Consider the following 16,901-nt stretch of genomic DNA (forward strand, 5'->3'; position numbering starts at 1 on the left):
ATGAACAGTGGGCAGTCTCAACTTTGACCTGTCGCTTTCTAATCATGTCTCTTCCATATAGGGGATTCCTGCAGAGTGTGGACAAAAGCACATTGCTAGACTCTGTAGCCATATCTCCAATAAACATAAAAGTAATCCATCCAGGGAATGAGTATCCCCTGTGATGAAACCAGAACATAAAAAGTTTGCTGTGTATTAGGGTTTAAAGTTGGAAATAAACAGACAAGTCACAATATAGTAAAAGAAGGATTTTTAGGATTCTTTGGTGAAACAAAAGCAGATATAAAAAGTTACAAAGATTTTAGATTTTCATTCACAAAAAAGTCATTCACATTTTACACTATACATGTTATAATATAAATACAGGGAAGGATTATGTGCATTGTAATGAAAAAGAAAAAAGTTCTACTAAGTCAACACAGTGATCTCCTGTGCTCTAGAACACATAAGGATGGGCTATGCTTACTGCGGAGACCCAGGATCTTGCCTAAGACACTCTGTATGCTTGTGAAGCACAGTTATTCCTTCTAAGCCAAAGGCAGTTTCATGAAAAACTATCAACATAGGGCCACCCCAGTCTGATCTTTTTCCATTATTGAAAATTTACTTTGATCTCATGTGTAAATCATAAAATTTATCTATGTTTATGGGACACCCTATGATGGTTCCATGCTTGTACACATTATGTGATTTTAAAGTTTGGTTTCTGTTGACATTTTACTTGTCATTTTTCTTAAAGTTGCTCTAAATGAACTTTGTGAAAAAGCCTTAAGTGCCCTCTTTCCAATAGTGGTTTGCTCTCTCCACCTAAAATATCTGGGTAATGATTCAATGTCGTCTTCAGTGACCACTATAAGGGGCAAATGGGATGGGCAGAGAGGAGCAAAAACTTCAGCACATACACGCCACCTAACTGGAAGAAATACCCACACTATTTCTACACTTACACTCTTTCTTGGAATGGGTAAACACCACTTACTGAAAGCTAAATGCTTTTCCATTCTCTGGAACAAACACTTGAAGCATTCTCTTCATCACATGATTGAATCAGGAACATGGTACCTAAATTATGGGGTTTCAAACTGTGAAGAAAGTATAAAAGCTAATGCTGAAAAATGACTAGCATACTATATTGATTTCAGGTCTTGGGGAAAATAACATCCAATAAATTAAATCCGTATGGCTTACTTCATTTATTTACGTGTGCTTCTCAGCTGCAGCATTCATACATGAACATTCAAAAATTTATAAAGGATTAAAATGGTTATATGTACAAAATGGAGGGTTTTTTTTTCAGGAGTGCTGTTTTTTTAAGAACCCCCCACCCTCCACAACAAGGTATAAACCCTTGGTCTACATCCGTTCCAAATGCCTTGATCTGTTACCTTACCAGCATTAGTGTTAAGAAAGCCATTATAAAGGAAACCTGGTTGAGTTAATAATTAGCATTTTGACCCCTAAAAAAAGTTCCAGGTCATAGAAAAGTCCTCCATTCGGGCCCTTCTTGTGAGTGAAGAAAAAGGAACATGGCAAAGCAGGGTCACATCCTGGAGCTTCGAGTTTCTTCAGTCTCCCATCTGCCGGCATTAGCTTGGACAAGCACGGCTTCTGATATAGATGCAAAGACCCAGAAGACTCTGTTTGCTGGCTGTCCAGGAAAGCTGTCCTCAAACTGGCCCATAGGCAATGGGCAGACAAAACCATTTCCAGCCTAAGCAAACTATAACAAAGCAGCCAAACCAATGATTAAAGGCCTAGAAAGCTCCATAATCATCATTAAATATGCTTGAACTCAGTGTGATGTTTTATTTTTATATACAGGATTAAAATCAACATTAAATCATCTTATTTACACGGCCATCGGTGCTGAAATTGCATTGTTTTTTAAATAGTACAGTAGGCTGGCATACAGGAAATGGTCTGCCCTGGAGGCAGAGAGAGAACTAAAGAAATTAGATAGGCTGGAAATGGGTACTTTCTTCACTCATTTGCTTTCATTTTATTCACTTTTTTTTTCTCTTAATTCCATGTTTCATTGAAAATACTTTAAGAGCACAGCAACCCCAAATGACCAGACAGCAGTCCCCAAATCCAAACCAACTGCTAATACTTCTTGAGGTGCTAGGAAAGGCACGGAAAGTCAGGACTTTGGCTGAAACGATGAAGCACATGGTCGCCATTTTTGAGGATCAGCGCCTTGATCCCTGCCACGTCCGGCTCCAGCGATGCTCATGTTTGGAAGTGTTTATGGAATTGTCCTTTGCAGATGAGGAATTTTTAAAGTATTTCTTAGAATAAGTCCTTTGGTATGCAGATGCTACATGGAAGAAAACACACAAAGAAAACACAACAGTATTACTTGCTCCATACCCTACACTACCGATACCACCGCCATAAAATGAGTGTGTCTAGTGTCTGTTAAAGCACGGTTGTCCGTTCTTTCTAAAGGACCACTTACGGTTCATGCAGGTTATTTTAGGCATAGCCCATCTCCCATTTCCTAGACATCGGATAGTTGGAAGGTGACGCTGAATGAAACCGTCTTTGCAGTGATATCTAATCAAGGAGTTGATTTCATAACGTGGTTTCATCTTTCCAAAGGTCTTGGCATTTTCTACAACAGGGGGCTGGCCGCAAGCAACTAAGAAGAAAGGCAAATGGTGTTATTTCCAAGTAACCTAAGTATTTCAATTAGAGTAAGCATCAGAATCAATCTCATTTCTATGTTTCTCCACTGCAATACCCCACGACCCTCAATCATATACCTTTGTAAAAAGGCATTTATATAGAATTTAAAAAATTGAAACAATTTAACATGTTTAGGTTGAGGGCTGTGGGTGTAGATTTATCTCAGATCATGTCATTTTGAGTTGTGTTTTCATTACAATGTAATATCATTCAATGGCTATATGTTTATCTATCCATCTACAAAACCACTTTTCTGAACTATTTCTTGGTTAAAAAGCACCTGTCTGACACCAGTGAGTAGACTACTGGCACTGTCTTTCTTCTGATCTGTCATCTTTTATCAACCATCTTGAGTTGGGGTGATGATGTATTTACAACAGTTAACTATCCTTCCCTGGAAGAAGAAGGATAATCTTTAACACCAATAATTTGACACATAGACATGCACTTCTCAGTATAAATAAAATGTCTGCTCCTACCTATTCTATACAGGTAGGGTGAACAGGATTCTTGCTTCGAGTTTGTTTGTTTGTTTGTCTGTCTGTCTGTCTGTCTGTCTGTTGTTTGAGACATGTAGCCCAGGCTGACCCTGAATTCATTATGTAGTTAAGGATAACATTAAATCCCCAGTCATTGTGCCTCTGCTTCGAACACCTTGGTATGACAAGCACATGCTTCTGCGCATGGTCTATGCAGTTGTGGGGGCTGCACTTATGCTTCCTGCCCATTAAGCAAGTGTTCTTTGTGCTGCATCCCCAGCCCTCAGGCCTCAGTTTCTTAATTAGCTTAACATACCTATTTAAGATCTTGTTAAAGGTAATAAGAGGGAAGCTTAAACACTTTGCTGTATTTTAATTCACAATGGAAAACCTTAACTATTAACAGATTAAACAAGAAGTGGAAATGATAAGAAGTAGATGTAAGACATCTCACTATGTGTAAATCCAAGATGAGAAAATCAGCTCAGCTGAATTAGTATTCATTCAGGTTTATTTGGCATGAATGCAATTATTTAAACTATTTTAAAAAGATTTATTTGTTTGTTTTATGTGCATCAGTGTTTTTCCTGCATGTGTGTCTGTGTGAGAATGTGGGATCCCCTGGAACTGGAGTCACAGCTCTGCACTGCCATGTGGGTGCTGGGAATTGAACCCGGGTTCTTTGGAAGAGTGGCCAGTGCTCCTAACTGCTGAGCCATCTCTCCAGCCCCTGTTTTAACTATTTTAAACAGCTAACAACTATTATATTTTACTATCTATCCCTAATAGAGGTATAACAAGTATCTTCCTAAATGATATTTCTGACTTCACTTTAACAGGTTCAGCACCATGTGCTAATAACATACACTACAATGCATCATAAAATAATATGACTCTTCAGTGGGAAAAGGATAATCAGAAATTGGGTGTTTATACTTCAAAATCTTAATATATTAAAAGTTTATAATTATTAAATTTGTTTACATACTAGAAGGCTTTTTATAAGTACATTGTTTTTCAATTACAGGTTTAATTTAATAATTAAATCTTCCAATTTACTTCTGCTTTATCCAACTTTTGCCTGCACATTGCATTTACTATAATATGCTATAGTAGGTCTGAGATAATGGCAAGGATCAGGTAGACTGAGGCTACAATGATACAGAAGATTAAAATAATCAACTAAGTAATTGATTGTATGTGATTCTGTATTCTGTTGACAAATTAGAAGCTTAATATATTTTTTTCATTTTGAGGAAATAATTACATGACTTCCTCAAAACCATATGTAAAGGTCATAAAAAAAATCTAAAATAATCCAGTTGAATTCGACAGTGGCAAGGTTAAGAAAGTAGGCTGGAACATATAAACTTGATATCTGACAAGAACATGGCAGAGCAGGAAGAAAGGAAGTCTTCAAACATAGAAGATCAGGTATTCATATGGCAAAATATATTGGCTTCCCTACCTCACGGAACACATGGAAAGTCAGTTACAGGTAGCTTAAACACACAAACATAAATGCAAAGTTATAAAACATTCAGCAAACAATACCAATTATCTTTATGATTTTAGAGTTCATAAAGACTTTCTAAAGCACAGAAAAGTTGAAATAATAAAGAATCATTAAAAAGTTTTTAGTTATCTTCATCAAAAAAATAATATGAGAAGAAAAAAACTACAAACTATGAGAAAATATTTACAAACCATGTAATTATCAAGAGATTAAAATTGAGAATGTAATCAGAACCCCTACAAATCAAAATAGGAGAAAGGAACCAATTCCTAAAAATAAAGAAAAGGCATGAATAAAAAATTAACTAAAGAAGATCCACAAATAACCAATAAATATATGAAAATATATTCAATAAATATCCAAGAAAATATAAATTAAATCACAAAAGATAATATTTCATACCCACCAGACCGGCCCCAAATTTCCCAAATTCAGTAAATATCAACTGTTGGAGAAAAGGTTTCATGACAGAACCTCTCACACATGGCTGGTGGGGCTGTGAGTTGCTACAAGTTTGGGATGTAATTTGCTACTAAATCTGATGGTACATAGGTCTTATGACTCAGCATCTTCACACCTGGAAATATGTCTTACAGAAAGTCATGAAAGTCTACCAAGAGCAAGTTTAGTAATATTGATAGAAACATCATTTATTATATCATTAAAAACACTGACTGCAACACAGATGATCCCTGGCAAGAGAACTCATCAATAAAATGTAGTTGCATGTAATGCACTACTTATACAGCAAAGGCGGAAAATACGCAACTACATACATCCACATGCATAAATCTTAACAAGACAGACTAGCAACAAAAATCAAGGGTTAGACTACATATAGTATAATTCTCCTTATATAAGTTCCAAAAAAAAAAAAAAAAAAATGGAAACGAGTAACCTGTTGTTCTGGGATATTACAGGAAAAGGTAAGGGAACCAAGACGTTATCTCTGGCAGGAATTTTGATGAGGAAATAACAAGATGGTCCAAAGACAGCATGAAGCAAAGACATTCTTTTAAAAGTACCACTTTTCTATATAGTAAGCGTCTGTTCTTAACTGTAGTTAATAATTAGAAGAACTACTTGGACAGGGAGGCTTAAAGGTGTATGAAGTATCTAAGAGATTACGTTTTACAAAACCTGTAAACACTGACATTATAAAGCTCTTCTAGAGCTGTGAAAAGGAATCCATTCTCTAATGAAGTATAGTCAGCATCTTTCAAAACCCATTCCCCATTGAGAAATTTCAAATAAAATTGTATTATGCATGTGGATCTTTCTTGGCTCTAGAAGTAAAGTTCTCAACCTGGAACAAATTTACCTTTCTGTCTCAACTGTACCCACCCCAGAGAATAGGATCATGTGTAGAGATTTTTGGTTGGCGCAGTGGGGTACTATTGGTACTCAGCACACAGTGGCCCAGGAGGATGATAAGTATTCTTGATTCTTGCCATAAAGATAATGCCCTGTTCAAAACATCACCAGGGCTGCTGTGGAGAAACTGCTATAGAACAAACTAGCTTAGGAAACAGCATGTTGAAATCACAAATGAAGAAAGCATGACACTGGGACCATTTGGAGGTCACAGAAGGCAAACATGACATTTGGAGAAAGACAAACAGTTTATTAAAGACTCCTAATCCTGGAAAAAGGAAAACAGCAAATATTCGATTTGCTATTTTTACCAGTTCCACGTAGAAGTCTGAGGGAACACACAGGCAGGAAAGCTTCTTGTGGAGGGAGTGCTTTGGGGGTAAGTCCTCCCTTGGGCGAGAGAACAGCAAAGAAGTCATACACAGCAGCTGGGCTTCCTTTAAGACTAGAATTGTGTATATCATAATGTTCTTTCTCCTAATACAACTTGTTATAGGTGTTAAAGTACTTCATGGATGTGTGTGTGTGTGTGTGTGTTCTATTATTTTTAAATCAAATAAATCAAATGAGTTCTCCAATTTGCATTGGTAGTTTGTGCTCATTCTCGAGGTGGGTCTTGGTTGTCCTAGGAAGCAGATATTCACACTTTAAAATCACTATCACAATCAGTGTTGAAATTCTTCCATTAAATATCCCCTTGCTTCAGGAAGTTGCCTATACAGCTTTACTCCATGCTACAGACACTGAAACATACTCATCAATGACAAACACAACATAAACTTAAAGTTCAGCTTTCTTGGTAATTTGTTTTGCCCTGCTTAACATTAACCAAGTAGTTCTCATTCTGGAACTTCCTTTACAAATGCCTTTAGTGTTTCTTGAGTGTTGGAGGTATTTAATTACAAGGGTAGGGCTAGTAGTTTTGTTCCATAAATTATAAGAAGAAAATAACCTCTACAGGAATGTTTAAAAGTGCACATGCCCATAAAGACCAAGTAGCTAGTAAAAACAGTGAATGGTTTTGGTTGAAGAGTGTAGTGAATATGCCTGCATCCCTCTCTGGGGGTACTTTCTCAGTTCTGCATCCTCAACCCATGAAAAACTTGAACAAGTGCACTAGATCCTCTTCTAAAGACAATACTGACTCTTCTGTGATACATTCAACAGTATGGATGGTAATGTCTTTAATATTCTCTTCACCAGGATAAAAATATCTACAGGCTCTTGGCCAGCAATTTCTTTCTTAAAGATGCTACTGGGCAGGTTTCCTGTATAAATGACACCTTTGTATCTTAAGCACCTGAAATCTAAAGTGAGGATGGTACTGAAACTAACACTTTAATTCTACTGAGACAGCAAGGTATCCTTAGGCCACAAGGAAGGACAGACCATGTCTAATTTGCACCTCCAAGGGTGAAACCCTTCCTCCCTGACATCTGCTGCTGGTTGAGATGGAGATGCAGCACCCTGCAGTAGCAGTCCTTACCTGTTCCCTTCTTGCAGGTGTAGGTGAGATGGTAATTGCAGGGAACGTCATTCCACTGGCCATTCTCATGCCAAATGATCACAACACAGTCTTCTCCCGAGGAAAAGAAGCTGTCTGGCTGGTTGGGTCTCCAGTTCTCGTATTGCTGTACAAGTGGAGAGAAGAGAAACACTCAGCAGTCAGAGGGTAACACGAGCTCTCCAGTGCTGTCTGATTGGAATGGACTCAACAATTGCTGTTCAGCCACAGAACTGACACTATTTTCACTGTAAATACTTTCAAACCCTTGTGGGAAATACATACCATCTCAAAGATTTTGTTTAAAAAAAAAAAAAAAAGCTATATTTTTGTCAATAAAATGTCCTCAAAAAATTTTGGTCTAATTAACCCAGATTCCTAAACATGCTATCTGCCCTTGATTTAATAAATTTCATCATTTAATTATTAAATGTATTAATAGTATAAATGAAATAGACAAAATTTTCACGATCTCTCTCTTAATTATGTTTTTTTAGACAGTGAGCATATACAATCTTGTGTAGTTGTAATTTCTTAGGGCAATAGAAATAGGTTTTTCCTTATTTTCTAACTATAAAAAATGTTTTTCATTTAATGCAAATGCTTTTATCCAAATCCATTGGTTGAGTTTGCAAACTTTGCAATTTATTTGTGTTTATCTGATACGCCTGTGTTCATGATTTTTTTTTTTCCAACACTTCAGAATCACTGTGACTGTGTTTAGTTTATTGTTCTTATTTGGACCAAACGGTCAAGTTTTGCTTTCTGTCCTAATCTTTTACTAAGAACATTTATTAAATGTATGCATATTAACATTAGTGATATGCTTTCAAAATGCACCAAACTATAAACATATGTTACTTGTACAAAGTGTTCAGATATTTATTTGAATGGTTTTCTGCTTTCTTTGCATTCATGTTTTTAGTAATATCTGTTGCTGATCTCTCTCTCTCTCTCTCTCTACACACACACACACACACACACACACACACACACACACACACACACATACACACACACAGTACTTTAGCCCTCTATCATAGTGTTATATACCATTTATTTAGCATCAATACTGGATAAAGATTTCTAGATACTTGATCCTGATTACCTCTTATAATAATTTGAGATAGTTGATAACAAGAGCCTCAGAAATCCCCGAAATAAGTTCCTTTCCTTCCTTAAAATGTTGCCTCCCATGGCAGTGAACAATTATATGAAAAACACATACATGCCCGCAGAGAGAGAGACAGAGACAGAGAGTTAGACCGAGACACACACACACACACAGAGAGAGAGGGAGGGAGGGAGGGAGGGAGGGGGAGAAAGACAGAGAGGACAACCATGCCTTGAAGAATGCAGGAATCCAGGCCTCCACAGGAGAAGGTATTTGGGTCCCAGTCCTGGGTGTGTTCCTGGCTTGCCCCACAATATAGCAAGATTTGAATTCCCCATCTGTGAAATGAGCAGGTTGCCACCTTTCCCAGATTTTGATTGAAGTGGCACTTAAGGTATATGAATTTTTGCCCATGGACTGGTATTTTAAAAATTGTACTAATTGTGTGTTTAAATAACAATACAAATGGCATACCAAACCCATGGTTTTGCCAGTATTCCAACATCATTTTTATTTCTCTTTAAATTTATTACAATTTTTTAAAAAGGCAATATAAAGAAAAATGGGTAGAGAATAAAATTTACTTGTGGATGATGTAAAACTAAAAGTGTGTAGGTATTGTTGGGAAAAATGGGGTGCTGGTGAAATGATTCAGTCGATAAAGGTGCTTCCTACATAAGCTGATGACCTGAGTTCGATCCTTAGAACCCACACTGTAGAAAGAGAGAACTGACTACTCTAAGGTGTTCTCCGTCTTGCACAAGTATGCCGTACTCTACATATGGGCACATGAACATGCACATTAAGCGAAGAAATGTAAAGAGGAGGTGGAAGGATGTCTGCAGAGGACCGGAGTACAGTTCCCACATCCACATCAGGCAGCTCATAGTCTCCTGTAATTCCAGCTGCTGCTGGCCTCCTGGGGCACCTGCTCTCACCTACGCATATGCAGAGACACACAGACCTACACATATATTTAACTTAAACTAATAAAAATAAATATATTTTAAAGAAATATAAAGAAAAAAAGAAAAGCACTCTTCATGACTGTGTTCACATTCATATGAATGTGTTATGAGTTCTTCTTTCCTATCCTTTTGACTCAATTTGATGAGTATTGTCTTCTCCCTGAAGCCTGGGCTGAGCTTTACCTGCTATAGGGTCTTATCATGTGTCTCAGCAGTAAGATTCAGTCATGTGTAGCAGTAGTAAGGTCAGTGCTAAGAAGCCTCCTGAACAAGGTAGGCAATGCAGGCTCCGATTTATAGAACAACCAGATGACTACAGCTGGGAACATACACATCTCTTAGTCTTTCCTTGAAGTCAATTTTAAATGCATCTTTGGTTTGAAATCGAGTAAAGATTTTACTTAGGAAATGTAGTCAGAACAAAATGGGAGAATACAAACAATCATTCTGAATTTAGAGTACATGACAAAATCTTTCCTTTACTTAATCCCACCAGTAGCTGTTTTTGTTACCACAAATAGGCATATTTCAGACCTATTTTACTTTCAAATGCCAATTTTTTTGGTTTGGATGCTTGTAGTGTTTTTCATCAAATGTTTCTTTTTAGTTTTGTAATCTTCAGAAATCTTTAGTTTTAGTTAGAGAATCTTCCAGGAAATATTTCTTTACTTATGAAATAATTTTGAGTACCAATAAGCACTACAATAAAAACTGTGCAAGTTTCTCTACTATGACAGAGAACGGCTATAAGTTTTCTTCTCACAAAAGAAAAATGATTTTAAGAACTTTTAAAAGCAGTCAACTTCTGCATATTTGGGGAAGTAATTTGTAAGTAAAGTGGCCCAAAGTTAGAAGTTCTGCCTTTCTTTCAACCTCTTTGCTTCACTTTACTTGAATCTCTTCCATCATGCCAATCTAATGTGGGTTTCTAAGTTTCTCTTTTCCTGTCCTTTGCCTATTTCTGCCACTTCCCTCCATCATCCCTCACCCTCCTTCACCAAGCCCTGTCTGTTTTACATTCTACTTTCATAAGCAACAAAGCAGAGGTAGGAAATTCATGTCCATGCTGCTGATGAGTAAGTAAGTGAGGAGTTTAAAATGAATGAATCAGTGTAGGGCAGAAAGATCCTTAGATTCAGAGGTCAGAGAGACGGTGGCAAAACAGCATCTCTGGACATGATAAGAACATTCTCTCATCAACTCGTGGCAGCTGTGGTTTCCTGCAAAATATCTGGACAAGATCAAGCCCCCAACATTCCAGCATGGATGCGGGGAGGCACATGAGCCCTCCCCATCTCTACTGAGAAGGAATTGACAGTTGATGGTTGCTAAATGTGTAGGAGTGTGAGGGGGGTCAGTTTTCTTTAGGGGTCTGATCTTGGGTGGGGCAGGATGACTATGCACTAGTGGATGGCCCCTCATCCATGTGTACATGGTCAGTACTGCTCCTACTCAGGGTATGAGTGACAATCTTTCCTCAACCCTCTCTTCCATGCTGCTCCTCCACAGTAGACTTATTCTAACAGTCGCTGTACTCTAAGATACCATATAACTTATCCATTTGTTATCGTTCTTCTATGTAATAAAATATATGTTCCATGAGAAGTGGTTATTGGCTTATTTTCTTTACTACTTCATCCTGAGGGATTGGAGCTATATATGGAGAATGTATCCTTTAAGTAGTTTGATATTTAGAAATAATGAACTAGACTGAACATTTCTTAACAATCCAATTTACTATCCCATCAAAGATGTCCCTTGCTGCTAGCAAAGAATAGGAGAGATTGCAGCCATAATTTAGCCAGTAGAAATAAACTTTCTGAAAATTCTTGACAATGTATTTCAAGAACCTCAAAAAGTTCCTTCTATTAGATCCATAATTCTGCTCCTAATATCCTTTTCTAAAAATGAAAAAAAAGATAGGAACAATGTTTATGATAAATACTCTTTATAGCAAAGTTAAATGGAAACCATTATATAGGAAGACCATATTTTGAATAAATTTTGATGTGGCCAGAAAAATGGAATAATATACAACTAAAAAGTATTTTATTTTTGAAGACTATTCAAAGAAATGGGAATACAAATTTAGATATATGATAATACCAAATTCAAACATCATTGCAGGTGCCATTTGATGTATCTATAAGACCAAAAGAAAAACCCAGTAAAAATGTTATAACATGAGTAACATGTGGTGATATTCTATTTGTGCTCCAGTAAATAAAGCTTATCTGAAGATCAGAGGAACAAGCCAGCCACTATAGTAAACATAGAGGTCGAGCAGTGGTGGCACACACCCTTAATCCTAGCATTCAGGAGGCAGAGATTCATCTGGATCTCTGTGAGTTCAAGACCACACTGGGAACAGAGCCAGACATAGTGGCACACACCTTTAATTCCTAGCATTAGTTAACCATAGAGGTCTGGATGTCTGTACAGACAGACAGGAAGTGATGTAGCTGGGTAGAAAGAGGAAAGTGATGTAGCTGGGCAGAGAGAGGAAGTAAGAGGGCAGGGAACAGAAAGGCATATAGGCATGAGTATACAGGAAGTAGCTCTCTCTGGAGGCTGAAGAGTTGGTGAGGTGATGTTGGCTGTGGCTTGTCCTATTCTTCTGATCTCTCAGTTTCCACCCCATTATCTGGCTCCTGGTTTTTTTTGTTTTTTTGTTTTTTTTATTAATAAGATCATTTAGCAATTTATCTTTCAGTACTATGACACAAGCTTACCATATTTTTATATATTTTCTAAATTCCACAGAATAATCACAGTTATGTTCCTAACCAGTGAAAACAAATGTTATGAAATTACCTATGCATTTATCAAAAATAGTCACAGATATTCTAGCTAGACTGGTTTACGCTAACCTCAGCAGATGCCACTCCACATTCCCAAAGACACTCGACAGCTTTGTGCTCTTCAGCTGACATTTCCTACGGGTCTGAAGAGCACCTGTGCCATTTTCACACTGAAGTTAATTTGAGTTCTATGCCAGTGAACCGTTTCTTGGGGCTTAAACTGACAAACGGTATAATAGTCTTTGTGGGGAATGGCGTTTGGCACCTAGCAATGTTCCTAAATATGTGCCTTTGTTATTATGTGCCAGAGCCCTGGCTTAATTGTGTAGGACCAAGTCTTAGTTGTATGGTCTGTATAAGAATGTCTAACGCCTACAGGTATGTCACACTATTGCCTCCTGATAACTGTGCCATGTGTCTTGGCAAGGATGCTTCACATTTGTTCCTGTAATTGCCAAATTTACTCAGCAAAGGAAATAACAGTTTGCTGCTTCCTCCCTAATCCTTTTATAGACTTATTTAACTTTTATGGCAAATGAATGAAATAAACAAAAATAAATAAATAAATGAAATATGACTTTAGAGTCAATAATGTATTTTTCATAAACATTAAATATCAGGAAAAGCCCCTCCTGAGGAAGTCAATCCAGTTACAATAAAGTAAGCTTCTTATCTTCTCTAGCTCTAGCAGCAAAATGAGGGTTCTTCAAACAAAGAGAAAAGCTCACCTACCATGTGAAATCCTTTCCGTCACTAGAGTTATGAACAAGCATCCTGGGTGTTGGTGCTTGCTTGTTTTGTTTTGTTTTGTTTTTAGTAAGCTATCTCTCTAGATAGCCCAGGCCAACTTTAGACTTGCTTTGTGGTTTTGGATGATCTCTTGTGAACTGACCTAACTCGCCCACAGCTAGAGTAGAACTGGCTAAACAGGAGTTATTCTACGGAGCCAGTGTGGGTCGAGAAGATTCCCTTCAAAATATTTAACAAGAATAAGTGCTGGCCATATCTTTACCTGGTTGTGCATCTGAGACTGGAGTTTCTCACTCCAGACCCTGAACTCACGTTGCTTTCGGAGAGAATGCTAAAACTGTTTGGTTCTTTCATTCTGCACTGATGACAAAGAAAAACCACGGCCAAACTCAAAGGACTGAAGTGGAGGAATGTCAACTCAGATGCAAATTTTATTCTGTTTTATCAGAAGATAATTGTTTGACCTAGTATGAAATTGCTTAGTGCTTTGTATCATATGACAAAATTATTCTGGGAGTTCCAATTAAATAGCTAGCTCTCCACACCTGCAAAACAAGTTCTCAAATGGCAAGCATTTCAATTAAATTAAATTTGGTTATTTTTCAGCTATCCCTCCCAAACTGAATTCAAATATATCACCTGCCAAAATAATAAAATGGCTGAAAAAAACCCTGGTTGAACTCCAACACCTAATAACTACGGTTCTATTACACAAATCTTGTCTCCATATACAGAAAAGTTGTTTCAAACCAACCCTAATGTTGCTGGGAAAACCCAGAGCAGACTGAAGTTGTTCATCTTAGGCTACAAAATTGTAAATGCCTAGTTACTTGTTAAAAATAGTCTTTCCTGTCAAAATTTTCCTGCAGGGTCTCTGAAGCCCACATGACCTCCCAGGCTGGCAGCATGCTAGCCCCCAGGGAAGGACCTCAGGTTCCAAAGCAATTGAATGGCTTCTTGGATTGGGTACAGCTACTTCTCTTCCCAGGCTCCCCAGTTCTCCACCTGAAGTGGAGTCTGCTTTTGACAGTTTTCAATAATGGACTACATGGAAAATCTCTGATAATATGGAGCCTAGCAAGTCAGAATACCTATTCATACACAGTAGGTGATGTTTTATCTTTTAAAATATTTAACATATGACTGTGATCAATGGCACCAAAATCTGGTAAATAATCAATGTCCCAAGGACAACTAACAAACTGATATGATTCAATGTATCTAATTCACCCTTCCATATACAGAAATGCATAACTGCCCTTCTACAAAGGGTTATTAAAAGCTTTTTTTCTAGATCTATATAATACTTAGAAAAAAAGCAGGGAGTTTCCTCTAGTTCTTAAAGGGGAGGGGGACCAGAGGGAGTAGGCTTGGGTTCAGCTTTAAGCACTGTTTTCATTGGAAAAAAGAAAACAAGATTTTCAGGCATTAGCTGCTGCTGCGGTGATTGGCATATTGGATTAGTCTTTAGTTGACACAAACAAAGACCAATTAAACTCTGAGGAAGTGTGTGAGCATCTGTGTAGGGAGGACCACAGGCAGGTATAAGAAAGGTTGATAGGGGAATGTCTTTCTGAACGCTGCAAATATGTGTTGCTCTGATTGGTTGATAAATAAAGCTGTTTGGCCTATGGCAAGGCCGCTTAGAGGCAGGTGGGAAGTCCAAAGAGAGAGACAGGAAGAAATCAGGGAAAGATGCCAGCCTACCATCCAGGAAGCAGCATGTAATGGCACACAGGTAATGCCATGGAACACATAGATGAATAGAAATAGGCTGAGTTTAAGTGTAAGAGCTAGTCAGTGGTAGGCCTCAGCTAATGGCTGAGCAGTTTTAATTAATATAAGCCTCTGTGTGTTTACTTGGGTCTGAGCGGCTGCAGAGCAGGCGGGACACAGAAAAACTTCCAGCTACAAAAGATTCTTAAGTATAAACTGGTACACTCTTTCCCCCCCATGCACCACTCCAAAATAATATTTGGTTTTTCTTTTGTTGTTGTTGCTTTTGTCTATACTAGGATTTTTGAAAGAATTCTTGAGAGAAGAAGCAGGAGAAGCAGGAGGAGGGGTGGGGGAGGGGGTAGTAGTGTCTAGGAGGAGTTGGAGAGAGAGTGGATATGATCTACATATACCATCTCCATTTATGAAATTACCAAAGAATACAGAATAATATTTTTAAGTGACTTGAGAGGCATGGGGGTGAATATGATCAAAACACATTGTACAAAACTCTCAAAGCATTAATAATGTGGCAATAAGTAATCTCAAAGTCCATCTTGAAAAGTAAATTTCAATTTGAAGATCAAAATCTTTAGGACACAAGCTAAGGAATTCATAGAATATTAAAATATCTAGTAAGGGACTGGAGAGATGGCTCAGTGGTTAAGAGCGCTTGGTACAGATTCCCAGCACCCACATGGTAGGTTAGAGTTCAGATATCACATCTTCTGTCATTCTCTTCTGAACTCTGCAGGTACCAGGCATGCATGTGATGCACATACACACAAGCAGACAAAACATTAATACATACAAAAATAAATCTAAAAGAAAACTTTTAAAAATACCTGGTTTAGATCTCTTTTATCATCACCTTAAAACTAAGACCTTTTGGGCTAGAGAGATGACTCAGCAGCTAAGAGCACTGGCTGCTCTTCCAGAGGTCCTGAGTTCAATTCCCAGCAACTACATGGTGGCCCACAATCATCTATAGCAGGATCTGATACCCTCTTCTGGAATAAAGGCGTACATGCAGATAGTGCACTCATACATAAAATAAATAAATGTAACTTTTAAAAAATGACAAACAAAAACTAAGACCTTTTAAGTAACTAGAGGCCCTTGCCAAGAGAGAGAGCCCACCCCTCACACTGTCTAGAGGGCCAGAGACCAGAAGCTGTCAGCCCAGAAACCTAGGAAAGAACCAAACATGACTGGACAAAATTAAAAAAAAAAAAAGTCAATGAAATGATTGCTAATGATATTCTGCTACACTTCTAGTAGACCAGAGCCTACCCAAAGATCATCAGAGGGGCTTCTGTCATCCAGCAACTGATAGAAGCCACCGATGTTAGACAGAGCAGGAGATCAAAGTGACAGTCGGGAGCCTGGAGGGGTCTGAGCTAGGTCCGCTGCACACATGTTACAGTTGTGTAGCTTGGTGTTCTTGTGAGACTCCTAGCAGTGGGAGTGGGGAGTGTCTCTGACTCTCTTGCCTGCTTTTGGGATCCTTTTCCTCCTAGCGGGTTGTCTCACCCAGCCTTGATATGAAGGGATGTGCCTAGTGGATATCTCTGGGAGGCCTGCTCTTTTCTGAAGGGAACTGGAGAAGGTGGAGTGATTCTGGGAGAGAAGGGGAGTGAGGAAGGAAATGTTTGGGGATGTAGTAGATGAGAGAAGAATAAATAAAAACTTTAAAAAGAATCTGAGCAGTAGCTAGCGCCCTTCAGATTCTTTCCACTTGACCTTACTTAATTTGGTTGATAACCACTGTGAAAATCAATAAGCCCTGGTTTTCCCAATAAATCTCTCTCTAGAGACTGTGGCAGTCTCTTCTGCGGGCTCCCAGCCACTACAATGTGGAAAAGAAAAGGAAACAGAGTTGTCATAGACATGAGATGATACTGCATTTCATCTGATTGTGGGCCATAGCTTTGAGATGTACCTTTGTTTCATACGAACACACAAACACACGCCTGTGCACACAAGCATGC

At 38.1% G+C, this 16,901-nt stretch overlaps 1 protein-coding gene across 2 annotated transcripts in view; it reads right to left on the reverse strand.

The window, feature by feature from the left end:
- Window positions 1-235: 235 nt before the first annotated feature.
- Vcan (versican) overlaps window positions 236-16,901 on the reverse strand; it is a 100,349-nt gene continuing 83,683 nt past the window's right edge. For both annotated transcript variants that reach the window (XM_036206889.1, XM_036206890.1), the window contains 3 exons: window positions 7,544-7,688; window positions 2,459-2,641; window positions 236-2,317 (listed from right to left, as the gene is read on the reverse strand). In XM_036206889.1, the coding sequence (XP_036062782.1) occupies window positions 2,190-2,317; window positions 2,459-2,641; window positions 7,544-7,688 (456 nt within the window). In that variant the 3' untranslated portion in view covers window positions 236-2,189. The remainder of the gene's footprint in view (window positions 2,318-2,458; window positions 2,642-7,543; window positions 7,689-16,901) is intronic.

The sequence above is a fragment of the Onychomys torridus genome, chromosome 15 (assembly GCF_903995425.1).
Source record: "Onychomys torridus chromosome 15, mOncTor1.1, whole genome shotgun sequence".
NCBI classification, from domain to species: domain Eukaryota; kingdom Metazoa; phylum Chordata; class Mammalia; order Rodentia; family Cricetidae; genus Onychomys; species Onychomys torridus.